Below are 27,638 nucleotides of genomic sequence, written 5' to 3' on the forward strand. Positions count from 1 at the left end.
TCTCAGATTTTGCTCTTCTGATGGATTTGAGCTTGCTCTTCCTGAAAATGGGTCTCCATGACATGTAGTGAGATGAGTCTCCTGCACCCAAAATGAAGCTGAAACTTTCATTTATAATTCCAAAAATTTAAATGCGACCCCTAATCACAGAGAAGCCAATTTATACGGGACTAAAACTATCAAATAACCTCTGTGTTTGCGAAAATATGGTAGGTAATTTGTGGTGGGATCTTTACTTGACAAAATACCGCCACGGCATATCTGCACAAGATTAAGGAACACAGATGACTTCTGCAATTATTACAAACTATTAAAAGGTTCCCAAGCAATACTAGTAACAAGTAACTCACCCACTTTTTCAATCTGTGGAAAATGAGATGCAGAATAAGGAATAAAAAAAAAAATCTTGTTGCGAGAAATATGTTATTTTTGGGCGGAAAAGTGCAGACGCAGGGCTTCAACCAGATTTGAGGGACACTGCTCTGGAAAATGAAACAGTGCGGAGCTGAAAGAAATGAACACAAAGACGCACACACACAGGAGTGATGCCTCATTATTGAGTCAACAGAGTACTGGAGTTCTTCTGTTGCACACAGTTTATTTAACAATATGGTATATAAGTAAGAAATGAGTCTTTTAACCAGTTTATACAGTGATTTCATTCTCTCTTCCTTATATTTATAGTATTTTGCTTAATAACTTGATTTACAATAGGAGAAAAAGTAAATCCCCCCTAATTCAAGTTTTTGTGAGAGAGGAATGAGGGTTGATAACATTTAGTTTTCCTCAGGGTGAATCTCAAACGAGCCCTTCATCCCTAGATCGCACACGGCTTAGTGTAAAATTTAGAGGATGGGGCGTCATCAGAGATGTGGCCTACAAACAACCGGTGATCATTCCACCTCAGCTTAGGGGGCTGGTCTCTTTCTCACACTCTCTTTACACTTTACAACATTTGTATGACAAAAAAGGTATGACAAATTCTTTTTAATGTCAAAGCAACAATGTTCCACACCTGCAAGACAGATTTATCCAAATTCCAGGCCACTGAGATGTAGGATGCAGTCCTTGTCGTCTGTGTTTGTGAAACCAGTCGGAGCTGTAGTTATTTTAGTGACTGTGAGGGTTTGTGTCAGTGTCTTCATGTGCGCCTGTATACATGCCCGTGTATACACAACCTGCCGCAGTCCGTTTCCTATTTCAATACAACTGAGTGCTCTTCATACACACAAAGAGGAGGGGAGCGGTCCCTGAACGCAACGTCTTGGAGTAATGGTACAACACTTGATTACAATTGCCAGGAATGACAGCTTGAGAAGAGAACGAAAACCTGGCCCAATTCCCAGACAAATTATTTTACAGTTTCAACACAAAAATGCTTTAAGTTTCTTTTCCAAAGGTACAAAATAAAAAGATATGAATAATATAATGCAATTGTACATTTTCTTAAAAAAAAAAAAAAAAAAAAGAAAAAAAAAGAAACGAGAAAGGCATGAAACCATACCAGAAACAAACCAAAAAATAAGTTGAGTATTGAACACATTTGGTCTCAACCAAAAAATATATTCTTTGTGATTTAAATTTCATTTAAGAAGCAACTTGCAAATCCCTCAACATCTTAAGGAAGAAATACCCCTCACTTGGGTTCAGGAAACAATTACATTCCCTCAAAGTGTTGACTTTTTTTTTTGTTTTGTTTTGTTTTTTCCTCGACCAAATTTTCTTTTTACAACAGTTGAAACTTTTTACATGTCAGTACAAAAGATCGTTCTCAACCTTAGAAAGAACAAACAAAGCCCTCTAACGGGATAAAGAGTCTGAGGGGAAACAAGGAGGAGGAGGAGGAGTGGGAGGATGGGTCCCTGGGAGAGAGATTGTGTTCTTTAGTTACCAGCAGAAATGCTACAATCCTTCCACAAACTTCTCCAGAGTGTCCCCTGTAGCATCTCCCACCATCCCCAAGTCACTGCTCAGCCCCCCTCTGTTGGGCGTGTTAAGCTGCGGTAGCATGGCGCTTTGTTCTGGCGTCCCCAAGTGTCCCTGCTCCATGGAGCCTGAAAGCGGGCCCCCCAGTCCCGGGTGTGGGGAAGCCGAGTGGGGTGGATGTGGGTGCTGGGGTGAGGGCTGGGGCTGGTTCTGGACCTGCGGCGAGGGACTGGAATGTGGCCGCTGCTGCTGGGGCTGCTGTTGCGAAGGCGGACAGGGGGACTGGACTGGCGCAGGGGAGCGGACCTGGTTGTTGAGGGCGTTGGCTAGTGTGGACTGGCCAGGGAGGTGGGCACCACCCTGGGGCTGGCCGGCCAGCAGGTGGGTCTGGGGGCTCATGGGGCTGGGCTGGGCGGGAGAGCCCATCTGCTGCTTGAGGACGGCCTGCTGCTGCTGGGGAAGCTGCTGCTGCTGCTGCTGCTGCTGTTGCTGCTGGAGCATTCGTTGATGCAGCAAGTTCTGGGTGGAGTCTATCCCCATGCCGGGCTGAGCCATCTGTGCCATGGGTGGGAGCTGGCCCATGGGCCCCCCAGCGGCTCCTGCACCTGCCTGCATGGCTATCTGCTGCTGCTGTTGCTGCATGCGGAGCTGGGAGTACGTAGCTGCCGTACCCTGCGCCTGAGCAGGGAACTGGCCGGGATGGCCCTGAGGCATCACTCCCTGTTGTTGCTGCTGCTGCTGTTGTTGCTGCTGTTGTCTTAAGAGCTGCCGACGGTAAAGCTCCTGGAGCTGGGGGTTGGTGTTGTGTGCTGCGTTTATGAGCTGTCCTTGTGCCCCTAATGCAGCCATGCCCTGCGCAGGAGGCTGCTGAGCCTGCTGTGGGGGCACCCCCGGCCTCTGCACTGCCCCTCCTGGCATGGCCATGGCTTGCATTGTAGGCATGCCGGGCTGCTGTTGCTGACCTGCTTGCTGCGGCTGGTTGGCGTGGTACTTGGCTGTTCGCTGTTTGATAAAAGCCGCCATTAGCTGAGGGTTTGATTTGAGGATGTTGAGGACTTGCTGTTGCTGCTGGGGCGAGCTGGGAGACTTGAGGGTGCGCAGAAGGTCCTGCAGGGCGTTGGGTGCAATAGCACCAGGTCTCTGGGGGGTTTGTGGACGGGCACCAGGCTGCTGTGGAATCAGCATCCTTTGGCCCTGCTGAGGTTGCTGCCCTGGGGCCATCATGGCTCGCTGCATGGTCATGGCCTGCTGTGGGGTCTGGCCTGGGACAAGGCCCGGTTGTTGAGTCTGAGCTGCCTGCATCTGCCCTGCAGCTCCAGGCCACTGCCCTGGGGCCATGCCTGGTTGCATGACCTGTGGTCCCCGTGGCCCTGGCACCATCTGCATAGGTGGCTGCATTGGTCCGGTCATGCGCTGCTGTGGCTGCTGGGGGTTCATGGGTAAGCCGTTCATGTTGACCCGGTAATTCTGCTGGTTCTGCTGGGCCTGTGCCATCATCTCGATGTGCCGTGCCATCTTGACTGCAGCAAGGGGAGGCTGCTGCTGTAGCTGCTGAGGTGGCTGGGGCGGCTGGGGAAGAGGGGACTGCTGCTGGTGTAGAGGGGAGGCCTGGGGCCCGGGCTTGCCCTGGGACACTGGTGTTTGAGGCTGGCCATTGCGAGGTGCATTGGGAAACGTCGGGGACATGACGCCTGCTGAGTTGGGGGTCTGCGGCTGGTTGGAGAGCGGCTGCTGGGGTGTCTGAGGAGTGTTGGGCTGGGCATGGGGAGTGGGAGTGCTGGGGGCAGCTGAAGCCGGTGGGGACGGTAGCGGCATGGTTCTGCCTTGCATGGTGGCCATTCTTCTCCTCATCAGCTGGGCCTGCTGGAGCCTGTGCTGCAGCTGCTGCTGGCGAAGCTTGTGCTTGATATTCAGGCAGAACGGGACAGGACACTTGTTCTCCTGACAGTGCTTTGCATGGTAACAGCACAAAGCAATGAGCTGCTTGCATACAGGGCAGCCACCATTGGTTTTGCGCTTGCAGCCCTTGGTGTGCTGCACCACTCGTTTCATCTTCTGGCAGGACGGCAGAGAGCAGTTGGCATTGCGACACTGACAAGCATGGACCAGGGACTGGATGCAGCGTTGGATACTTAAGCGCCGGCTCTCCTGTGGGCTCTTGGAGGCCTCTCCACTCTGGCTGTTGCTGTCGTCGTCCAGGCCAAGGCCCCACTTCACCATCTGGTGCTCGTGGCCCTTCACGTTGTAACAATTAATGCACAGATCAAAGTCCTGCAGAAGAAAGCAGACGGGGACACAGTAATTAACATGAATCTAACCAAGTCTGATAAACAGATTTGTTCAAAGTTTCACAAATGTACTCCTGCTGTTAAGAATAACAGTATTTGATGTACTACATACATATAATTCCTGGTTTAACTTTGTCTGACAGACCTCATTATCATTTTCACTTCCTGTCACTGCATGACTCTTTCAAATTCGGACACAGGACTAATTCCAGTGTAAAAACACAACACCGCATACTAATAGCAGGAACTCACCTCGCACACGGTGCAGTGCCAGCGTGTCTCCACATGGTGCTTGCACTCGTTGCAAGTGTAGACAAAGCGGTCCTGTCCTTGGTTGTGCAGCTCGACCAGCATGCACATGGTGCTCCACTTGCACCTCCTGAGGGAGCTGAACTCCCAGTGTTTGTCCCTGGCCAGAGTCAGGAAAGCGTCGCGGCCATCCATCAGGTCACAAGAGAGCATGGGGTCAGGGTCAACGATGGGCGGCAGGGTGTTGGCCATGGGACCGGAGTGGAGGTGGATCACAAAGAACACCTTTGGTCGACGGGGAAAAACACACAAAGAGAGTTAGAGAAGCACAAGTCAAACTGAGACAGGTGTTAAAACACTAACATTGTGAATCACTACATCAAGGGGAAGCTGTATCATTATGTCAAATACAGCGTGAACAAATATAGTGTTTGACATCAACTCACTCTCAAATACACAGATGTTCATATAATGCCCATTTATGATCAAAACTGCTTTCAATATAGATTATAAACTACATGAAAACATAACCAGTCTGACCTCTTTGTGCTTCTCCATGGTGGCGTACAGCTTCTGGGATAGGTCATTAGCTACATTCGGCATCCCAGGCTTCTTCTTATTGGCTCGGCTCACGCTGCTCTTGTTTTTATTGGTCTTCTTGTTGTTCTTCTTCTTAGCATTTTTGCTGTCACTTGGGGTACCCTGTGGGGGATATACAAAAGCAAACATTAAAGAAAATGGCTAATGAAATGATCGCACCATGCTGATCACTGAAAGAAAGCTGTCAAAGTAGTTCTTATTACAGCAAGGGTTTTGGTTATCTTCAATATACCACATGTTCTTCATTTACACTGTTGCTGTTTCTTTGTCACCTTGATTCAACTTCTCATTAGAGATCATTAAAAATCATCAAATTCTATTCAAAATGTGTTGATAATCACATTTCAAGGCTTAAAAAGGAGTGGCATGTAAAAGAAGTGCAAAATAGCTGTCGAAGATGATAAAACATGACTACAAAGTGGAGCTGTGAATTCATATCTCTGCTAAATGCCACATGATCAAACCATGGCACAATGTTTGCACCTCAGGAGTTTCAGAGGCAGCAGTGTTCTCCTCCTTTTTCCTCTCCTCCTCCTCCTGCTCCAGCTCCTTGATGCTCTCCTCCAGCACGTTGGGCCAGAAGTCGCCTTCGAAGTATGGCAGCTCATTAGCGCTGGTCAGACGGTCCTCTGTTGCCTGTTTGAAGATGTCCTGAGAGGAAGACAAAAATAAACTTGAATGATTCAAGACATTTAAGATGTATTGTGTTTTCAGCAATCCTGCACGCTTGGCATTTACATGTTTAAATGTGTTTGGCTGTTAATACCAACAAAGGAGCCAATGTGTTCAGACTACCAAGCGTTCACACAGAGTTCTACCAGGATATGTGATCAGGAACACAGGAAATCAAAACCTAATGATTTGTCTTTTGTTCTATTTAAAAGAAAATGTCTCCTCCTTACCTTGTAGTCATGCAGAATCCTCTCAGCAAAGGCCTTATCCAGCATCTTCCTGTACCACTCCTGCAGCCTCTTGGGCTTGGGGATCTTCTGGTCAGGAGGATGGCAGTGGAAGATGTAGTCATCTCCTTCACTGGGCGGACATGCCCAGATGTGGCCCTGGGTATACCTGCAGGCAAAGAGCCAACGTGTCCATGAGGACATCTGCTTCCTTAGAACTAAATCCCACCAGAAAGTTCAATCCATAGACTATCTCTCATGTTCACTCTTAAGATGTGTATAAAGTATTAGTATTAGAGCAAGACCTACCCAAGTTTCTTGACGTATTCTAGATAGCCAATGAGGATCTCGTGGTACACCGCTGTTCGTAGAATCCGAGGTCTGAAGAAGTGAATACTGTCAAGGTATGATATGTAGACCCGTCTGCAAAGAAAGAGAGAGGGAGCATTGGTCAATTTCACCCATAAAAAACACCTCAAGTGCCAGTCCTTTATTGCCATGTAGTACATACCTAGTGTTGGGGAATGGGCACTCGGAGCCATACTCCTGCACGTGCATGCCAAAGAAGCATACATCCACACCGTCAATCTCCTCAAAGGCGAAAAGTGCTTTGGTTCTGTAGGGAAAGGTCTCGGGCATTTCACCCGTGTCCACAAACCTGTTGTAATGAAAATGGATCAAAAGTTAAAATGTGTCAACAGCATAATGTTTAGTTAGAGGGAGACACTAGAACATCTTCAGGGTGTCTATATGTATCAGACATTTAAATGGTTTTAAAGGTTTTCAAGAGAATTTTTAACCAAATTCAACACTAATTTTTGAACAAATCATTTTTTTTCTGATTTAAACACTGCAGAAGAATGCTGCAACATGTGAGTATCACATATGTAGTCCTGTGCGGTGGTAGGTTTTACGTAGGAATATGGTTATTAGAGTGATACATTTAAAAGAAAAATCATTTTACGACTTTTTCAGGACCTGCAGAAACCCTGGTGTTATGCTCGTCAGTCATCTAGGTGCGATGTGATGTCAAAACACTCAACGCAAATAGGTGTGGACTTTGCAAAGCTGAGAATTACACATAATGGCTTAAAAAAATAATTTGACCGTACACCCCAGGTCCATAGGTGTACAATACAGTGCATAAATGTTTCATAGTAGCACTTTAAATGTTATTGTGACTATAAAGGCTTCTAGGAAACAAAGGTTACGAGCTGACAGAGATGTTCACTTGTGTGTCGCTGCTTTTAGCGACACTGAAGAGCATAATGCGACAATTCAAGTCGTGTGGCCCCTGAGTCAATAAAAAGCAAACAGCTTTAAATCAGCCAGCCTGAAGATTAACAGGTTCTTGGACGACAGCCTCCTCCCTGCGAGGATGGGTCGAGCGTCGCAGACTTTGATCTTGTGTGATGAAACAGTGAACAATCCTCTGAGGTACTCAGGGTGGGTGTGCACTCCATCTTGTCACACACGCAGGTTCCACAATCACTCTGAGTGGGTATAAACGCTTTATAGAGGGCATTCAGCTTTGTGCAGCAGGGACAATAAACAATAAGCTCAGGACAAACACGAGGTGTGCCAGTGCGTCTACAAATCAGAGAGGGCGAGACAGGTATTCAGCTGTCCACAACATTACGCCCTCCCTCATCGTGACTGTTGACTCTGGTTGCTCATTTATTTGACCAAGTTGATAAATAATCATCGCGTAATTTAAAGTATTAAGTCATAAAAATCTTTAAACACAGAAAAGCACAGATCATATTCACCCAGTCCTCCTGTCTTCCTGTCAGTGATGCTCTCACCTGGCTTTCATGCCTGGTTTTACTTCCACCGTTTTGTCAGAGCTCGCCACCACTCGCACAAACACCTCTCCGGCCTCTGGGTGGTTCTGTCTCTTCAAGTATTTATTCACACGGTCCTCTATGTACATTCCCAATCGTGTGGACTGCAGCCCTACAGTGTACAAACAAACAGGAGAAACCTTTAGAAATACGTTGATTCTCTTCACTTTCCAGGATCAAAGAGAAGCAGGGGTGTGACACATCTGGGTACTTTACGAACCTGCGACAGCCTTCAATTTAACAAAACAAGAGAGGCACTAGAACTGATCTATGTGAGACCAAGAGAGCTTGAATCTGTTAGCACCATATGCCATAAAGGTCAGTATTGTTCTCCAGGGCTACAGGGAAAAAATACCAGTGAAACCACAAGGCCAACATCAAGAAAAAAAACAAACAAAAAAACAAAGCCGCCACTGCAGGAAAGCCACAGGGAGAGACATATGCAACCCATGTGCAGGTGGAGGTGGTTTATATTATCTTGTGTCTTCAGTGCTTGTGAGACTTAACTGCAATAACATGTTGACATTTTGAACACAGCAGAAAACCCTACAAAGAAAACAGATTCAAGGACCTGACATTTCAAATTCACAAGTACAGAACTACACTAACGTTTTGCAGAGAACTTGTTTTCCTTCCGTGTTTTTCCACTCTTCTTTAAACAATTGTCACAAATGAATCTGGAGAGAGAAAGAGACAGACATTAGACTTGTTGTAATGAACACACAAAATATATATATATTTTTTGGCAAATATGCTAGAAGTAGGAGTTGACATCTCACCCAGATGGCCAAATGACCTCGTAGTGTAAGACGCATATCTGGTGCATCTTCCGTCCACAATCTTTACATTCAACAAACCTGAGGAACAAACAAGCCTACAGTGAGACACGTTCACAGTTTGAATCAGCTTGAAAGTTCACAATAAATCTTTGTGTTACATGTCTCCTTCCAAGGTGTCCCTGAATAACACATTTAATCTACCTGACTGCTGCCAAATGGTAAAAATGCAAAATTCTAACAGCACTACGTCAACTGCACTGTCCGGTACCTGATGACCTAGTACTGCTACATGTGCTCCGACATTGATGACTGATGTGTTTTGCAATGGTTATTTCTACGGCTGCGGCTATTGACTGTTCTAGTATTCTATCAATTATTCCATCAAAGTACAACAGTAAGTAAATACACACAAAATAAAACAGGCCTTCTACGTGTGTGTGTGTGAGAGAGAGCCATAGACTCTCATAATAATAGCACGCTGCCTCACTCCCTGCCGCTTGGCAACTACTTCGCCGGGAGGAGAGTGGACTCCAGCTCTGGAGACGGACCTGGCGTTAGCAGCTGTAGCAACTGAAGATCAGCCAGCGCAACCCCCCGTAGCGGTGGGTCTTTATCTCAACTTGACATCATACTGATTTACATTATATGTTAATGTTAGCATTACCATCTGTCTGGTTCGCTATGTGGACCGGACACTTTCTGCTCGGGTGCTGAAGCATTAACATTGTGCTATTTTGGTAGGCTAGGTTGGTTTTACAGCTGTACAGGTTTTATGTTTTCTTTCAGCTTGAAATGATCTCAAACTTCAATCACTTTCTGTTTTCTCTGGTCTGTCTGTCCTCCTCACCCCTCGCTATGAAATCACGTCACCTGTCCACAGCATACGTGCACTGTGTGTCAGTAATGATCAACCATGCGAAACACATAGCACTGTATAGATTATATGTATTAAACAATGCTTTGATACAAAGACTTTGCAAAGATGAGCTTTAGTAATCGAGGAATCATTTCGGCCCCAGTTATGTTATATGTATGAACATTTTCAAACACTGTTACAGTTCTGAAAACTGTCCGAGCCATGTTCCCGATGGCCATCACTTGTATGAATGTTGAAGTCTTAACTGCTGAGGCAGCAAGCAACAAACATCTCCATTCAAGTTTATGTTCCTCCAGTCGTTACACAATTGCAAGCCAGCCAATGCAAGTGTGCCTTTGTTGGAGGATTTATAAGAACTGTACATCGTCTTTAACACTAAGCTGCAAAGCAATCAGTGCATTTGAAGGAACTGGGAGCCTGCGTTCTGCGATGGAAAAACTCTCATTGGACGCACAGTTCTGACACAGATTTCCATGCAGCAGGTGGCGCTGCTGAGTTGCCCTGAGGGCTCACTGAGGCCAGAGTGATTGATCAGAGCGCTCCAGGGGGAAAATGTGCAGGCTGTGCACCAAAAGCACCAACACAAAGCCAGATGTGGATGACAGAAAATAAATTTTTAAGACGTGATCAGGAACACACCAGTGGGGAAAAAGCAGTAAAATTCTTATTCAACACATATGAAACTAACTTGAAAAAAGCGGCACAAAGAGAACATGCTTTTCCGTCAGTAATAGTCCTCATCATCGAGAGGCTGAGGGGTTTGTATCTACTTACGGTTCAGGGTCGAGAACATCATTCTTCTTCCGTTCAAACTGGTCTTTTGATATCATCCTGAAGTGGCAGAGAAAACAAGGGAAAAAAGGGGGAGAGCCCGTGAGAATAACAAGACACACACAAGAACACGGTTTTCTGTCTTCAGTCCTCGGCTCTTTGCCTAAGCTCTTTCAAATCCAGTAAATAAGGGAATTAATTAATATCAAGTCACAACACCTACAGTCTGGATTAAAACCATGCAGGCAACATGTTAACAAAAACAGGGAGATGCTTCTCACAGCTGGAGACTTTCTCACTTTTTAATTAGAAACCGTGCTTTTAGCTGAGGTGTTCTAAGACAAGACTTTGAATATCTATGAGCTGCATAGTTGCTGTTTTGAAGCTACCTTGTACTCTGGCCAAAAATAATTTGACAAGTTTCAGAAAAAGGCAGAAAGTGTCCCCTCACAACATGTTTCGGACCATGCACAACTGCAACTTATTTTAAAATCCGTAGCCAGTTTACTTACGTCTGTGGCTGTGCAGGGTCATCTCCTAACGTCACGCTCTCCCCCTGGATCTCATTGAAGCATTTCTCACAGAAATGATACCTGCAAAAATACACATTTAACATTCAGCAGATTCAAAGCTCCACGTCGATCACTCTGTCTCCATTACAATTGTGCACAAAAAAACAAAAAAAAAAACACTTGTCTTTTGTGTTTTATAACAGAGAGCGGGGAATCCCTGAGCTCCCATTGAGAGTGTAAATGGACTGCGCTGCAGGAGCTTCATGTTGTCTGTCAGGCTGTGCTGTATCACTACTGCTTCTGTGCTGTTCCGCTCTCAAAATGCCCAGTTTAAGTGTGAAAAAAAGGGGCTGCAGTTATCCCGTTTATACAGCAGGGGGCGCAAGGGAACGTGGTGCAAGCAGTCATCTGCTGGCTGAGAGGAAAAGGCTCTGATGAGCAACGCTATATGTGGAGAAAGTGTTATATTTTCATCTGTCATACAAGAGAGGGAGCAGCAACGCTGAATTCACTCAGTCCCTCGGTAGATGCTGAGCAAAACACAATCAACGCACTGCTTTGTTGTTGTTGTGTTCTTTTGGGTTTAGCCTCTTCAGAGTGTTTCCCTGCATGCGCAATACTGGAACCTGCCTGTTAATAAATGTTGTTGTGAGCAAAACCATTTTGTAGTCTCATGTGGTGCCAGGACCTGGAGGCAGAGCCATTAAAGCTGAAGCTGTCGGGAGGACACTACTGCCTGGATCACAGTGGTCCCTCTAGAGCTACAGAGAAACAGACCCCCAGGCTGCAGGGGGCGGGTAATACGGTTCAAATGGCTGCATTTATTGCCCATTAAAACACTTAATGAACAACTGTGCATGCAAATGTGTGACGCGTATGACATGATTCAGTGAGATTAAAATTCCAGCTAGTGCAACATTATTTTATACCCACTACATGGTCGAGTTTATTACCACCCATAACTGCAAAGATAACCACGGACAAACATACATTTATCCACACACACACACACACACACACACACACACACACACACACACACACAGGTACCTGTTCTGGTAGCTGTAGTATGTGCCTCCTGTAGGTATGGTGCAGAGCTGCTTGCCATAGCAACAGAGGGTTTGAGGGGAGAACTCGTACTGCAGACACAAACAACATGCCAGGCGGTCAAATTTTTTTTAACACAATTATTCAATAAATTCTTCAGAAGTAGGAAAAATAAATCAGTCTAGTCTATTTCTGTAGCGCCAATTCAAAACAGAACTTTCAATATAAAGAATGTCAAGTTCACTCTTTAATTTTTTAGCATCTATAGTTTCCTTCTTCAGAGCTAGGCGATGTGGACAAAGCACTAAAATCTTCAGTATCACACGGTAAAAAAGCAAAACTCCTTCTATTTCTGCTTAACCAAGTGGTTTTTGCATGTTTTACAAAACACAAGTGAAAGAGGAGGTAAACATTAAAACTAAAGTATATCCCGACTCTATTTACTGCATCTCTAACACGCCCTTCATCTCACCTTCCTCCCGCAGCAGTATCCCAGACCCTGCATGACAGGGTCGATCTCTGACTCAAAAACCTCGGCCAGCTTGGAGCAGTACTTGTAGACACGGGAAGTCTTGCGGTTGTAAAGCCAGGCGTTGTTGAACATCAGCCACACGTCGTCAACGTATTGCCAGGGCTCCTGGTACTGGCCCGTGTCGAGCTTACGTTTTATTGTGGACAGGTCTATTGGGTTCTTAACAATGTCAAAGTAATCCTGGAGAGAGAAGGACAAACGCTTTAGTGTTACAGACCAAAGAGTTAAACAGTGCAGTCCAACAAAACTGTTTAACATTTAACAACATCCCTGAGCAACACTTTGAATCAATTCATCATTTTGTTTTCAGTAAAAAGGTAGTGCATGTGAGCTACGTACCGGGATACCCAGAAGCATGGGGTCTACTGGCTGTCTGAAGGGCAGCGACTCAGGGTCTTGCCTGTAGAGAGACTCCAGTGTCGGCATCAGAGCCTGGCGCAACTCCTCAGGCTTAAAAACTGGAAAAAGATCAATGGAAAAGACAAGGTACGTGTAAGTAATCCAAAAAAGTTTACTGTACAGGAAAACTATGAAGGAGGGAAAAAAACAGTCAATTGTAGCTTTCTTGGGCTTTCCTGATTTAATTATGTTCTCTTCATTACATCAGAGGAACATACCTGTTGCAATCTAGTATATGACATGTTAGGTGATCGGCTGTATCTGTTAGACAGTCAACGGACTGTCTTTGAAGGCGAGGTTATAGTGAAGGTAAATCTCTTGATGATGTCAAGTACCGACAGATGTTTACAAAAGGGGAATGCAAAGGTCACACACTTTCAAACACATAGGAAGAATGAAACAATATAAGCATATGCATGAAGAGGACAAAATTTCCACCACACCAACGTTAAATCAAATAGTGCCAAGTGAGTGTGAGTGTTTTTTAAATTACGTAATTATTTTACATATTTGTCAGTTATGTCTAAATAGAGAGAGAGGGAGACACACATATGCAAGCAAACAGACTAAACTCGATGCATGATCGGAAAAGAGCAGAAACGCTCTGGTGTCGAGTTTAGAGAGAAAGAGACAGAGCTATGTCACCTCTGCAACTTGTTCAAAATTAACATCTTTGTTATTACTGAGAGAGTAAAGTACCGAGAAAAAAAAGCGAATGTTGCTTACTGGTACGAAATTCCAGGTAATGGTACTGGTATCTGTTCAAATGTGAACGGTACCCAACCAAACTAACAAACGCCAAGTGAACGGTAAATTGCTCGCTGCATGTTTGTGCTTGAATTTTGATTATTTCTCAGTTGAACACACACTGCTCGCTGCCTGCACGTTAACTGTAACCGAAACCTTACAGACTCAAGTGAGTCTCCTGATTTATTGAGTGTATTCTACCAGCAGGTGCACAGCTCGTTCGTTGTAGGTGTAAAATGCTGGCAAGATCAAAGAAGGCGTGTAACAGTTTGTCATAATAACTTTTAAGTGAAACTCATACAAAGTCATGACTGTCTCACAGTTGGCACAGAGTGGGTGTATTAACATTACTGGCAGTGACGGGAACCCTCTCTGCTCCCTGAGTGAATCAGTCATAGACTGTACACAGATTTTATTCATCCCCTGGCATCACACTCACTCTTCCTCCGTGACTGAGACGGAGATGAGGAGGTTGTGCTGTTGGCTCCACCCTCTTCCTCTTCTTTGGGTTCTGTCTTCATTTCCGGCTTTTTCTCCTCCACCTCCATCGGCTCCGGCTTTTCCTCTGGCTCCTCCTTCTTCACCACCGTCGAAGCGGAGTCTTCCTCAGTCTGCAGGCAAAAAGGCAAATGACTCATTACACCACAGTTTCAAAATAACACTCAGGAGAGTTGGGATGACTGGTAGCATTTGTCTCTCATATGCAAGACTCCGATGATCTGGAGGGAAATGTGTTTTCCTTGTGGTTACTTGAAGTGCGAGCTTGTGCGTCACTGTGAGACGTTAATGTGTACATCCCTTGAAATCGTCATTCTCTCGATAATTTTAAGTTCTCAATGTTCTCAAAATGAAGGATGAAGGAGTGTAATTATATGCTCATCACATAGCTGCAAGGCTTTCGGCATCAATGTCACAAAATGTATTCAATTGGGAACGTTCAAAAAAGTTGAAGTTTTAACTTTTGACCAACACAAAGACTTGGATCAAACTGTGGTCTAATTTAAATCAATGTTAATGGCTTGGAGTCACTTTGCAGGCATTACATTTTTCTCAAAATTAAGGATGCACAGATCCAACTTTTTGCCTCCCAATACAGATTCCAGTGTCTTAACTCAAGGTGTCTGTCGATGAGTACTGATCCAAAAACCATGCTCTCTGTTCCCTAAATCTAACATATATGTACATCACTGTGTAGAACTCATTGCAATCATTTTATATACTGTGACATGCAACTAGCACACGTCAGGGGACTGAATGAATGTAACGGATAGCTTAAACACAGAACTTTATAATAGTTCTCCTACATGCCATGTACACAGCAAGAGTTCTAGTTCTGCAACCTCACTGCTAGATGACACTAAATTCTACACACTGGACCTTTAATGAACAAATATATAAATATTAAAGTAGGGCTGGGCGATAAATCGATTTCATCGATTAATTTGAATTTGTAGTTTAGGCCGATTTGTTTTAATGAAAATCGAGTTTCTCTTTAAAATCCGCCACTCCACGCTGGGCTCCCATAGTTCAGAGTGGGCTCACTTTAACTAGGAGGGGAAAAAATCAATTTAAATTGTGAATCGGATTTTTTGTGGAAAAAATCGGAGATTTTTTTTTTAGGCCATATCGCCCAGCCCTATGTTAAAGCTTTTTTAAACTTTATTTTTGCCTACAAATGTATGAAGGGTTGAATCACTGAAGAGGGAATGCACAAACAAGAAAAATGTTAAATGTGCAGCAGTAACTGTTGACTTTAACAATACAGCATGAATCAATTAATAAATTGGCGAATAAGGTGACATTCATTTGAACAAATTGCTCAACCCACCTCCATCTTGGGCTCAGTTTTGCCGCCAGCAGCCTCAAATTCTTGTTGCTCATGGTGTGCCTCTGCTTTAACCTCCTGGACAGGCAAGTCAGCGCTGGCAGCTGAGGCCGGCGTGGGCACCCGGTTATCCAGACTGGCTCCTGGTTGAGACAGCTGAAACACAGAGGAGGGAGGGGAGGAGCGAGGGAGAGACAGAAAAGACAAATATGAGGAACTGGCAACGGCTCAAATGTTTTTTTTTGCATGCAGGGCTGAAACCATGACACAGATGAACACCTCCCATATTGATTTCATTTCTCGCGTGAGTTGAAAGATGTAACAGTCCCATTGTGATGGATGCTACCAACAGTGGTGAAGATGCAGTTATCAAACAGAAAGGTGGATGTGGATGGGACGGGTTGGTACATGGCTGTCAGAGGGATGGCAGTTTGCAGGGGAGGGGAGGGGAGGGGGGGTGTCAGAGTGGAGGGCATGCTGAGAATCTCAGTCTCACCGGCGTGGTAGGGGGCTGAGGCGGGGGCTGCGTCTGTGCTGCTGCGGGGAGCTCCGCCTGGGGTTGGGGCTGGGTGGGGCGGGGCGGGGTGGCACCCGGGGCTGGGGCAGGGCCAGGGAGGGTGGGGGTGGAGCTGCGGCTGGAGGGCTGGGGGTGCGGCAGGTTAGTGGCCCCCCCAGCCGTGGAGGCGGAGGAGGCAGCAGGTGGAGGCGTGGAGTGCTTTGGGGGGGTTTGGGAGGAGGCTAGCTGAGGGCCCAGCGAGGGGCCAAGTGCATTCATGGGGGGGTTAGCGCTCTGCTGCTGCTGCTGGAGAGAAGGACACACACAAAGGGCAGGCGGACATACGCATACACACACAAGATTAGCAGACAAACACAACACCACACACAATTTGAGGTTTAGAGAGCACCTTGTGATTGATATGAGAACAATTTAAGAGCAATTAGTGCGTAGTATGATTGGTGCGAGTAGTTTGAGTTTTAGTCCCCCAGCAGCTGGTTGGAATTAGCACACCATGGTGGCAACTCTACAAGGGATAGCATCACTGACAACAGCCAAACCAATCAGTTATCAGAGTTGGTCTACTACAATTTCACACCCCTCGCCTCTCTTCCATGTCTCACCTGGGTGACAGCAGCCTGTGCAGGTGGCTGGCCCATGCCAGGCCCCACGGTAACATTCATGGCACCCGTTGCAGTGACTGCAGTAGATCCTGGAGGGAAGTGGGTCTGAGCCAGAAATTGACCCTGGCTGGCCGTCTGGCCTACCATGTTACCACCACCATGTCCGGCCATCATGCCCGGGGCCTGGGGCATCCTGGAGGGAGACATGCCCATCTACAAGGCGGGAAAGGATGGTGTTACTGTGAGCAGTTTCCACTGACCAAACCAGCAGCATGATGCATGATTCAAAATACTTACTAGTTGAATTATCATAATAAATTATTAGCACACTAATTTGTATTAATTTTAAATGATACTATTATTAACGTGACTGTTAAATGGTTATGAATATGCATGCCTACTGGAACCCAACCGATTTATGAGCAAAGCTTTTTTTTTTTGTTACATGTCCACCTGGGGCAGTGACTTGTCCATCTTAAAATTCACAAGCTCATGATCTGTCCAGTGGACTACATTTCTAATAAGCCTGAGGCAGCTTGTGCAGATAGAGTGTGAATTTACCGGCAACTAGGTGTTAGCTCATGTTACTTGTATGCCTGCACGTGTGTGTGTGTGTGTGTATCCTCACCGCTGGGACGGAGCTCATGTTAATTTGCTGTGGGTGGTTCATAGGCGAGGCAGCTCGGGCTCCGATTGGTGTCTGGGATATCTGGGCACTGGGCAGAGCCATGTGGTTGAACTGGTTGATTCCTGTACAGAGGAATGTTCAGCAATGGACAAACACATCTCAGTGCAGAAGCACGACACAATACCAAGGTAGTGTTAAAAGTTTGTGCTTTTTTTCTTCAGGTCTATACATAAACTAAAAGTTCAAGTTAAACCTGTTAAGTTAAACATGTGGCAGTTTTCAGGCAGCTAAAGTCACACAGTAAGACCTGTGCTAAGGTATACTGATGGCATCATTTAATACTGCAAACATTTTTATATCCTTTCACATCATCCTTAGTTAAAGTGTTAATGATTTTTTATTCAGACTTGCAGATAATGTAGGTTAGTATTTCTCCTTTTATCTTAAACACCTTTTCTACTCTTTGTTGGTTCTGCTTCCACATCTTTGTCTTCTTTGTATCTGAATCTAACACTACTATGTGCAACATGCAACGTCCAAGACGTACCTTGTGAAACCTGCATGCGATTCATGATCTGATTTGGCATGTTGGGCAGAGGAACAGGTCCATCTGAAAGCAAAGACACAAAAAACATTAAACCAAAAGAGCAAAAGAGCTTGAAGAATGACATAACCAGCTGTAATAAAACAAGCAAAATAATGAGTCACCATCTCCACTGCATGATTTTCCATTTAAAGGTTAAATATTCCTAACGTTTTTTGTGAGAATACAAAAAAGTCTAACATGATAACTGGCTGGAAATTCGATCAAGAAACCATCATCAATACATAAAAATAACCAACTGGAAGGTTTTCTTTTTTTGTCTGTTAATAGAGCTCCTGACATGTCAAGATATTGTTATTGAACAAAAAACCAAGGAAGTCTTGCTGTTTGTAAAAAATGCAGACAACCAAGGAAAAAAAGCTGAGGCACTCTGTCTTCAGGTAAATATATAAAGTAACTTTTATTTGCGCAAAGGCAACAAGACAGACCTACGCGTATTGACCAAAGTCTTCTCTAGGGTCTGACCTTTTGCTCAAATAAAAGTTACTTTATATATTTACCTGAAGACGGAGTGCCTCAGCTTTTTTTCCTTGGTTGTCTGCATTTTTTACAAACAGCAAGACTTCCTTGGTTTTTGTTCAATATCAATTCACCTACTTCACTGAAGAGCACCTGTCGAGTCAGAGCCTTGTTTATCCAAGTAGCGCTTCCTTCCTTCTTTGATTTCAATATCAAGATATTGTATCACAATAATATGGTCAATGGTAAATGGACTGCACTGGTATTGTGCTTTTCTAGTCTTTCAGCCACTCAAAGCTCTTTTACACTACGAGTCACATTCACCCTTTCACACAGTGGTGCCCAAGGTTACCATAAATGGTGCCACCTGCTACTCAGTAACTATTCACACACACTCAAACACTGATGGAACAGCCATCATGGGCAATTTGGAGTTTGGTATCTTGCCCAAGGATACTTCAACATGCGGACTGGTGGAACTTGGGCTTAGCTGAGCCACCGATCTTCCAATTAGTGGACGACCCGCTCTACCCTTCAAAGCCACAGCCACTCCAGTGCAGCATCTCGCATAGTAGCCCAGTGCAACCACAGACATTAAAAGGTATATCTACCTCTGTGTGAATGATACAACAAGATCTCTTCAAGTAGAAAAATCCCCCAAATCATCCCATAGTATTAATCAGTATCAGTATGACCCACCCCCGAGCTGGGTAAAATGTAAACTTGACCCTACAGCTCTGCAACCGTGAAGAATTCTTTTTAATAACCAAGATAAAAAATGTGAAACTGCATAAAACATCAGGTACATGGACACAAACAGTTGTCCAACAAAATGTCCAAAGAAACTTAAGGGCTTTCAGCTTTTACCTAAAATTCTCTAAGTCTGTACTCACTCTGCGGCCTTGGGCCAAAGGCACTGGGCGATGGAAGGCCAGGCTGCTGGGTCCCCTGGGCGACCATAGGTGCCTGGTTGATGATCTGCTTCTGTAGCCTTGAGCGCCTCTTCTCCTCCAGCTCCTTTTGGATTTTATAGATCTTCTCAGCCAGGAAGTGATAGTACTCATCCTGAGGGGAGGGAAGTGGGAAGTGGAGGGATATTATTACTTGACAAACCAGTAAGCATACTTTGTATTTTGCTGCATTGCTAAAATGGCTGTGTGTTGTCTTGATAAGGTGAACAATTCAGGTTTTCTCCCCGTTGCTGAAAACCTACTCGGCTGTTAGCTGACTCGTACATGTCCCCCTCCACCTTTCTGGCGTAGGCCACCAGGTTCTCCATTCGTCTGTCCTTCAAAGCTGCCGGATCAGGGGTGGGGAATATGGCTTGTACTCTGCCACAGAAGAACAGAATTTGCAGCCATGAAAATCTGACAATTTCTGATACTGTACTTCAAAACTTTGCTTTAAAAACCAGGGTTAGAGACAACAATACAGAGTCACTAACTGTTACACTTCTCCAGCAGGGTCAGGCACTTACAGTTTGTGTACGAGGTGATTGCGCAGGTCCTGAGTGACGTGCTCATGCCACGCTTTCCTGGTGCCTGTGGCAGAGATGGGTGCTGCTGTGGGTAGGTTGCCCATTGAGCCCACAGCTGACCCGTCTGACAGCAGCTGACTGGAGGCGGAACAAGAGGATGGTTAAGACAGTTACAGCTTTTATTGCTGTGTTTCATAAATAGTCAATTTTTTAGGCAACGGTACTGTAAGACTGTCATAATAGCATCAGATCGAGTAAACCTTTAGTTTTTACACAGCTACTTTCTTTCCTGCCACTAAAAAATGTTTAACAACAAGTCAACAAATGCAATGTAGTTATTGACTGGGACTGACTTGTTAGTGTTGAGTGTGTTGGGAAGGGAGTCTGTGTGCAGGTTTGTCTGTTCTGAAGTGGTCACGCCCAGTGTCGCACCTCCAAGAGCCATCTGGTTACCTGTAAACACAGGTAACACTGTGAGAAAACAACACCACCTGGATTTCAAAACCAAGCTCATAGTATAGAATATGGCCACCATGTCTCCAACTGAAGGGTACTCGAAACAACAAAAAACATACTGAACTAGCAGCTTGAAAACAAACACTTGAATTTATTTTTTTGCCTGACAATTCCAAAACTCAGATAGTAAGAAATCATTAACATGCATTCTTAAAACTATAAAGGAGCCTTGCAGGTAGGTGTGGTGTGCCGTTTCTGTAAAAGTCAATCAATACATACATGCATAAATTTGAGAGAGGACCCAATTGCATGAAATTTCTAAAAGTGTTCATAGAAAATACAGGAATAAAATCAGGCTCTGTTTCCCACACATTCATTTATTTGTGGCAGCCCACTATGATAACAAAAAAACCCTGAATTTAGTCTTTAGCTGCTGCCAGATATAGATTCTAATTCTGTGGGAAACACTGAGGCTATTTGGCTTTACCAAGTGCACTGATGGGTCTCATCTGCTGTGGAAGCTGCTGTTGTTGGGCCTGTGCATTCTGTGCACCAGCTGTCTGTCCTGGGCCCCCAGGGGCCCCCCTGGCCTGGGCCTGCCCAGTGGCCTGGCTGCTGTAGGGCAGCCCAAGTGCCTCGTATGCTCTCTGCATGGAGCTGGGGTCTATGGGGGTTGAGGTATTGATGGTGGGAGCACTGGGCTGGCCCACACCAACGGAGGACATGGGGTTCTGGAGGCCCGTATTGGGGGAGCTCAGCATGGCTGGGGAGAGAGACAGAGCTGTGAGTTCAAAACACTCAAATACAATCATACTAAATACACTGTCAGAAGAGTGATATGTTGACCATCTTGTTTACTCTACTGCTGCACCAGCTACAATATACAAACAAAACACAAATGTTGATACGGTGAGCCAAGCCCAAAAAACATAAAAGAATCTGCTTTGACGAAAACACGGCAAACACACAGAACACTTAAACAGGTAGTGCTGTATACACATGCATACACACTTTGACCTCTGCCAAGACGAAGTCACATGGCAGCATGATACGGTGAGAACATTAATGTAAGGCTAAATGCTCTAAAAGCAGTCCACTGAATAAATGCATAAATCCCTTCAGGGGACAGGGCATTAGCATATTTTTCTGGGTTCAGGCTTTGGTCGGGCTAAAAAAGCTCTTAGTTTGTGCTAAGACAAAAATCGGAGGAGGCAGAACAAAGAAATACTGCTTATGTTGGCAGGAGACACACAAGCCTCAGCGTCATGTTCTTTAGCATGTAAGCCAAACAGGGACAGACCAACGCTGGAATGCTTTAAGTGATGAAAGATGCTGAGCAGAGTGGTGAAGTGAAGAAAAAAAAAAAGACAGAGAGGGAACAAAAATGTGAGAAAAAGTGTTAAAGTAACTAATTTCAGTAATAAAGAGATACCAGAAACTAATGTTAAGCAATCAGAGAAGAATCGAAAAGATGGTTGGGCATAGCAGAACAGACCGTGAACCCGCAACAACAGCTACATGGAGGGAGTGGAAAAACAAATCAGAAAGAAAAACAGTTTTAGTATGAGGCAGAGAGAGTGTCAAACTCGGCTCTGTTCTGGTGGGGAGTAGCAGTAAACAGCCCAACAGCCAATGGCTCAGCGGGACACCTCTAGCACACGCTCTCTGTTTCCTCCCTCTCTCCCTGCATCACACTCCTATCCCTCCTGTGTGTCAGATTACAAGACCAGCAGGACCACACTCTTACTCACTGAACACGTTTAGTCATTGTGGAGGGGCACAAACCTACAAATAATTACCTGAATGGTCAAATATACAAACACTCCACACACAAACCTCTTTGGCCGGTTTCAGCAAAGCCACAAGCAGGTCTAATTCTCTGTCACTATGGACTGCCAAAGCTCCATATACCAACATAATCTACCGTAATGACTGACATGAAGACTGAGGCCTTTGTAATACAAACACAGAGCTTGCCATGTCTAGATGTCCTGCTTGTTCAACACACTCAATGGAAGTAATTCAGCCTTGTGTTTGGTGTCTGTGGTGACGCTGAGCAACCTGACAACGGTCAAGCGACAGCAGGCCGGAGCCTGCTAGTTGTACTTACGCTGCTGGGTGCGCTTGTCGCTGGCGTTCTTCAGCGGCAGGCAAACGGGACAGTCGTGTCGTGTGCAATTTTTCCAGTGGGAGATGATCTGTCTGGACGACGCACAATGAGCCACTGCAGAGAAAAGGGGAAGAAAAGAGAGAGAAAGAGACACAGGGCTTAACGTCTTGGTGCCAATAGTTTGCTTTATTCGTTTACCACCAAATACTGAACACTACGGAGTGGCAATATCACTTGAAATCAATACCATGATCAATATCAGTGAAAAAGCAACAAATCACCACGGTTTGGTGGTTATCCACGGTGATGATGTCATCACCACAGTAGTGTCACTTGGACGCAGTATTGCAGTGATACAGTTATAGTCACATCCCAAGTTATGACTGTCTCATTTATCTTGTAAATTCTGAATAAAACAACCATTTTCTGGTGGGGTTTTTTTACATCTAGTTTGGGTTTGTTCTGCAGTGTGTTTAGTGAGGCCAACTACGCAAAAATATGCGTTAATATACCACCTGAACCTGACCCACAACCGCCAGCTTTATGCATTAGGACTTAAGTAGTGTGTGTGCTTGAGATGGAGTGATGGCAGGGTTGGTTTGGGGGTGGGGGTGAAAGGCGGACTATTGCAAGCAATGTTGAGTTAATAATAATTTGTCACTTTTTGACTTGCTGGCCGGAACCTGTGATATTTATTAACCAGTGAATTTAACATAAATAAGCTGATACTGATCACTGACGGTGACAAATCTTCACAATGACATCGACAAACTTGGTCACTAAAAAAGTAGGCCGACCACTTCACCTGTCTGGCAGCCTACAATGCACAATTAATGTCATTAGCACCACCGCAAACCCATGCCCCACTGTTGGTGTGGACGGGAGCTTTTAAATCACTAATTTGGGCTAAGTGGTTGACGACTGACAGCCATTAGGGTTAGGCCAATCGCTTATCAGCCAAACCCTAATAGAAGGTGAGACAGATGGACATCCGGAGCTAATGAGAGACACCAGAGAAACGAACTGTGTACGCCCAAAACTCAACGATCACAAGTTCAGCTCATTGCACTAATTTCCACTCTTGGAAGGCTGTTGGGTTTGGCCTGGTGGAGGGAGAACCTGTTTGGTATTTTCTGGTGAGTGACTGAACAAGCTGAGGCGCTTCATTTCATCTGAGGCCATGCTAATGTGCAAGCAGCTAATCTGACAAGAAATCACCAGCACGCTAAAGCCACCTGGCAATTATAAATATTACCCCATATACAACTACAACCTGGCTTTGGGACTATGCACAAATAAACACAATTTAACTTGTATTATCTTTATAAGAACGCCAATACTATTGACTAAGACTCAGACATAGCAGGGCGATCATGTTGGTGGCTTTGTGAAGATTCAGAATGCAGTGATGAACAAAGGAGCTCAGACTGAGGGGCAAAGTTAACTGAAGCACTAGTTATACTGCAGACTCCACAGTCCCTTTTCATATCCATGTTCTGGCTTAGCGTAATTTAGTTTAACTCAGCGTGTTAGCCAGGCACAGCAGGGATTTGCATCTCCATACAAGATGGCTACCTGCTTCGAGGTGTGTCCTTAAATGATATTGTGCTTGTGCATTTAAACCAACAGAACATGCCTCTGGCCGCCCTGCTTACTGTGGTCAGCAGCTCTTTTGTATTGTTGTCAGAGTTTTTAATTTTCTCTCAGCACTGCACCAATGTACACCACATGCCCAAGGTCTTCTCGGCTCGCTCCAAACAGCAAGCATGGCTTATGTTTCATATGCAGACCAAGAGCTTGCCATTCTCTTTTCTCTTTGCTTTTTTTTTTAGACCCAGTTGAAACAGATAAGTATCTGCAATGTGTAGCAATAGCAGCAGAGGATATTTAAACATGTTGCTGAATTATCACTGAATGTTGACTATAATAATGATTAAGCTCATCTGACCTAACCACGATTGGGCGCTCTTTGGCTTGACTCTGGAGAAGGTCTGTCTGGGTGTGATTCAGCACAACTCGTGCATTTAAACTGATAATTTAAACACAAATCAACACAGCATGGTTTCACTCAGTGTGGCTACAAGTGCCTACGGAAAAGCTCAGTAACGGACATCAGATAATTTAAAATTCTTAGAGGTGATAACTGAGTTGGGAAACAAAGTCGCTCTCTCCATGGGCATTTCACTGGCACAGAGATGCAGTGATCCTGAGCAAGAGGAAATGAGCTGGCATGCAGGGAGCTGAGACATAGACCCCTTCACACTTAACACACCTTGGTCTCCAAGCAAGTTTGGCTTCAACTTTAACTTAAGCATTTAAGTTCAAGGCCAGAGCAATGACATGAAGACAAATATAAATGGGAGTAGCTTGAGGGGAACTTTCCATAAAGCAGTTCTGGTGCTGAAACAGGAAGGACAGGAGCAGAGGTTCAACAGCAGATAGTAAAACACCATATCACCAAATGGTGAAAACTGGCGAAGGGAGGTACAGCAGACCTAGCTAACAAATGGGCAAGCAAATAAGAGGTGAGTATTGTGTTGTCTAGGGATGCACTTCATCCTGACCTGACGAATAACCTATATGCTTTCAAGTGTTCTAGTCTGCCGTTACATACCAAAGGAAGAAGAAGAACGTCAACTAGCACGGAAAAACAACATGTAAAAGACAGCAACAATTTCAGCCGCAGCGACAGCTCTGCCTCAACTCATTGAAAAGCGTTTTTTTTCCTGAGCCCAGCTTAGGTTTTAAATTCTCTGCAACAAAAGCGCTGCGTTTACACTACGCTACAAATGACAGCAGCATGACAAGGCACTGTGTCACTATTCTGCGCTAAGCGCTGCACATGTGAAATTTTTCTCTGGTTGCTGAGAGCTGAAAATTTTTCAGCTTGAGGTAAAAGGCTGGGCTCGTCAGTGTCACTTTTTACCCAACCGTCAAACACAAGTTGAGAAGGGGCAGGACAAATAGCCCATCCATTACCTCCTACATGTACAAGTGCTAAACAACAACAAAAATGGAGAAGTATGTTAACGTACTGTTGGATATATATTAATATATCAAAATCATGAACCCACATAGACTAGTACTTTGAGTTTGAGGTGTATCATTGGGGATTATTAATACAATTTTACACCTTACATTAATTCAAACGTTATAAAAAAGGAGTGTGTGTTTAAACAGGTGGGATTTATTTATTTATTTTACTGTGGTATAGAATTTGGTGTTGGAATTTCCCTGATACTGGTATCAACTACTTAATTTCTAGTATCATGACGGCCTACACTAAATATGACCAAACTACATCTTGCATCCAACCAAGACATTTTTCCCTCATCTACTGATAATACTGTCTATTATGATTGAAGGTAAAAATTAATTGGTTACATTTTGTTGTCAACATTTAATCTTAACTGCCCACTCCTAACACCCACTGAACCTGTCGAACATCAAGGGAATCCCCATCTATGTTGATGCCATTTTTACGTACTTTTTTCCCCCTCATGTTCTTATCAGTTTTCCATTGCTTGCTTTTTTACATGATGTTGTAGGTGTTAATTTCAGCTGTTGTTTTCTAAATGTAGTAGGTGTAAAACCCTTCCACACCATGCCTCAAGGTTATATGAACATTAGGGCTGTAATAAATTATATATCCAGTAGTTTTTGTTTTATATAGTGCTCTCAATCTATATACTACACTAGTTTCAAACAGCCAAAACACAACTTTTGGTTAGTCTTTTTTAAGTAGACTGACAACACGCCTCCAGTACAGTAGCAATAGTGATCTGACTGACATGAAAGTGTAGTTGTACGAAGAAAAACAGTTTGAAATTCAGTCTTAAAGGCAGTTGAAACTATTGCCATGTATTGGTCATTAAGATTGATTTGTTAATGACAGTTCAATGCACTGTCCATTTTTTAGTCACAGCTATATACTTTTGGGCAATCATGTGCTAAAGAAAGCAAAATAATGCAACACCTGTGATTTCACAAGGACAGTAGGATTTTCTAACTGTTTTTAAAGTCTGCTGCAACCAACTCGCAGCAGCAATATTTCAATAAGCAAGTCGGCACGCAGTTCTGTTTATTGTCATTTTTTAAATATCAGTGAGCGCTGGTTATGTGATCTAAGCCATATCCCAAAATGTGCCATTCAGATGTCTCTTCAACAGCTAGTTTGAAACAAAGCTGGGGATTTTACATCAAATGGTTTATGACCAGATTGCATTGGTTTACTACGTCAGGATTGCCGTGAACATCAAATATTGGCAAGAAAGAACAAGTTTATGTTGTCATAACCCTTTAATAATGTGACCACACGGCAGCAAAGTCTCAATCAGTAAAAAAGGGGTGTTGACTTCTACTAACTTTTCAACCCCAGGAAATCATCAATTTGGTTTTATTACTCACCCTGGCAGGACTTGCCAGCCTGGCAGTGGGTCATGTGGTTGAGGACGTTCTTCATGGTGCGGCAGTGAGGCAGAGCGCAGGCCCTCACCTCCCCGTTGGCCTGCTCCCGTCGCTGGCACTTGTGTGCGTGAAGCAGCAGGACCAGCTGCTGCTGGATCAGCTTGCGCTTCTCTGGGTCAGCTGTGGGGCCTGCCGAAGGCACTGCCACACCTCCGCCACCGGCCAGTGGGAGCATCGCTGCCTGCTGCTGAGGCTGCTGCTGGAGCTGCTGCATGGTTGACAAAGAAAAGACAAATGTCGGAGCTTTAGTGGGTTTGATTAATTTTTGCTAGCACTGCTGTCAATACCACAGTTGTAGATGGGCAAATTCTTGACCGCAACATGGTTAAGTACAAAAAAGTCTGGTCTTTATTGAAATGCTACATATTGGAGAGCACATATGTCACCATCCCTGAGACAATGTCATGATGTGCCAGCTCACTCGATCATTTTTCCCCCATGCGCCAATACCAACACATTCAATATCAGGAGCTGCACACATTTCTATCACTTTATCTGAAGTGAAACACAAGATACAACTGTTAAAAACCTAGACACTTTGACTTTAAGTGGTAAATCAGCCTCTGTAGCCTTCAGGGCTGTCCCTCTGGCATTTCATGAAGTTATAATTTAGTTTATAATTTTAACATTTAGTCATCCCCTGTGTGGTCACAACTAATGTCAGTGTTTTTTTAAAATGTACTGTTAATTGTTTTTTATTATCAAAAGGATGAAAAAATGTCACTGGTGAAATTTCATACATATTCCTTTTTGTCTCAGCCCATTGGAGGGGCTTGTCGATGGCTGTGTTTGATTGACAGCAGCTGACAGTCGGCCAGGTTGCTGTGTAGTGAACGGGAGACAAAGTATAGAAATCAGCACTGTTGGCTACATGTCATGGGCAGACAGTGTGCTGGCAACGGTCGCTCATTCAACAAGCTAAGAACAGGACAAGACGTGTTCATGTTTGTAAGTTAGATAAGAAGGAGATTTGCTAATGTATGTAATGTAATGAAAGCTAATGTGTTTGTTGCTCAGAGTCTG

General features: G+C 44.5%; 1 protein-coding gene across 3 annotated transcripts in view; it reads right to left on the bottom strand.

Moving 5' to 3' along the window:
* Positions 1-543: 543 nt before the first annotated feature.
* crebbpa (CREB binding lysine acetyltransferase a) overlaps positions 544-27,638 on the bottom strand; it is a 54,195-nt gene continuing 27,100 nt past the window's right edge. The window contains exons 4-31 of one of the 3 annotated variants that reach the window (XM_033623740.2): positions 26,556-26,823; positions 22,149-22,262; positions 20,526-20,801; positions 19,936-20,035; positions 19,583-19,720; positions 19,319-19,436; positions 18,999-19,170; positions 17,590-17,652; positions 17,043-17,164; positions 16,415-16,627; positions 15,792-16,094; positions 15,299-15,451; positions 13,910-14,081; positions 12,664-12,782; positions 12,265-12,504; positions 11,796-11,884; positions 10,746-10,826; positions 10,237-10,293; positions 8,586-8,663; positions 8,416-8,483; positions 7,768-7,918; positions 6,474-6,620; positions 6,272-6,385; positions 5,966-6,131; positions 5,547-5,714; positions 5,004-5,165; positions 4,467-4,748; positions 544-4,197 (exon numbers count right to left, since the gene is read on the bottom strand). In XM_033623740.2, the coding sequence (XP_033479631.1) occupies positions 1,903-4,197; positions 4,467-4,748; positions 5,004-5,165; positions 5,547-5,714; positions 5,966-6,131; positions 6,272-6,385; positions 6,474-6,620; positions 7,768-7,918; positions 8,416-8,483; positions 8,586-8,663; positions 10,237-10,293; positions 10,746-10,826; positions 11,796-11,884; positions 12,265-12,504; positions 12,664-12,782; positions 13,910-14,081; positions 15,299-15,451; positions 15,792-16,094; positions 16,415-16,627; positions 17,043-17,164; positions 17,590-17,652; positions 18,999-19,170; positions 19,319-19,436; positions 19,583-19,720; positions 19,936-20,035; positions 20,526-20,801; positions 22,149-22,262; positions 26,556-26,823 (6,429 nt within the window). In that variant the 3' untranslated portion in view covers positions 544-1,902. Of the gene's footprint in view, positions 4,198-4,466; positions 4,749-5,003; positions 5,166-5,546; positions 5,715-5,965; positions 6,132-6,271; positions 6,386-6,473; positions 6,621-7,767; positions 7,919-8,415; positions 8,484-8,585; positions 8,664-10,236; positions 10,294-10,745; positions 10,827-11,795; positions 11,885-12,264; positions 12,505-12,663; positions 12,783-13,909; positions 14,082-15,298; positions 15,452-15,791; positions 16,098-16,414; positions 16,628-17,042; positions 17,165-17,589; positions 17,653-18,998; positions 19,171-19,318; positions 19,437-19,582; positions 19,721-19,935; positions 20,036-20,525; positions 20,802-22,148; positions 22,263-26,555; positions 26,824-27,638 lie in introns of all 3 variants that reach the window. The other 2 variants (XM_033623739.2, XM_033623742.2) reach the window with 2 other exon arrangements.

This window comes from Epinephelus lanceolatus, chromosome 3 (genome assembly GCF_041903045.1).
Source record: "Epinephelus lanceolatus isolate andai-2023 chromosome 3, ASM4190304v1, whole genome shotgun sequence".
NCBI classification, from domain to species: domain Eukaryota; kingdom Metazoa; phylum Chordata; class Actinopteri; order Perciformes; family Serranidae; genus Epinephelus; species Epinephelus lanceolatus.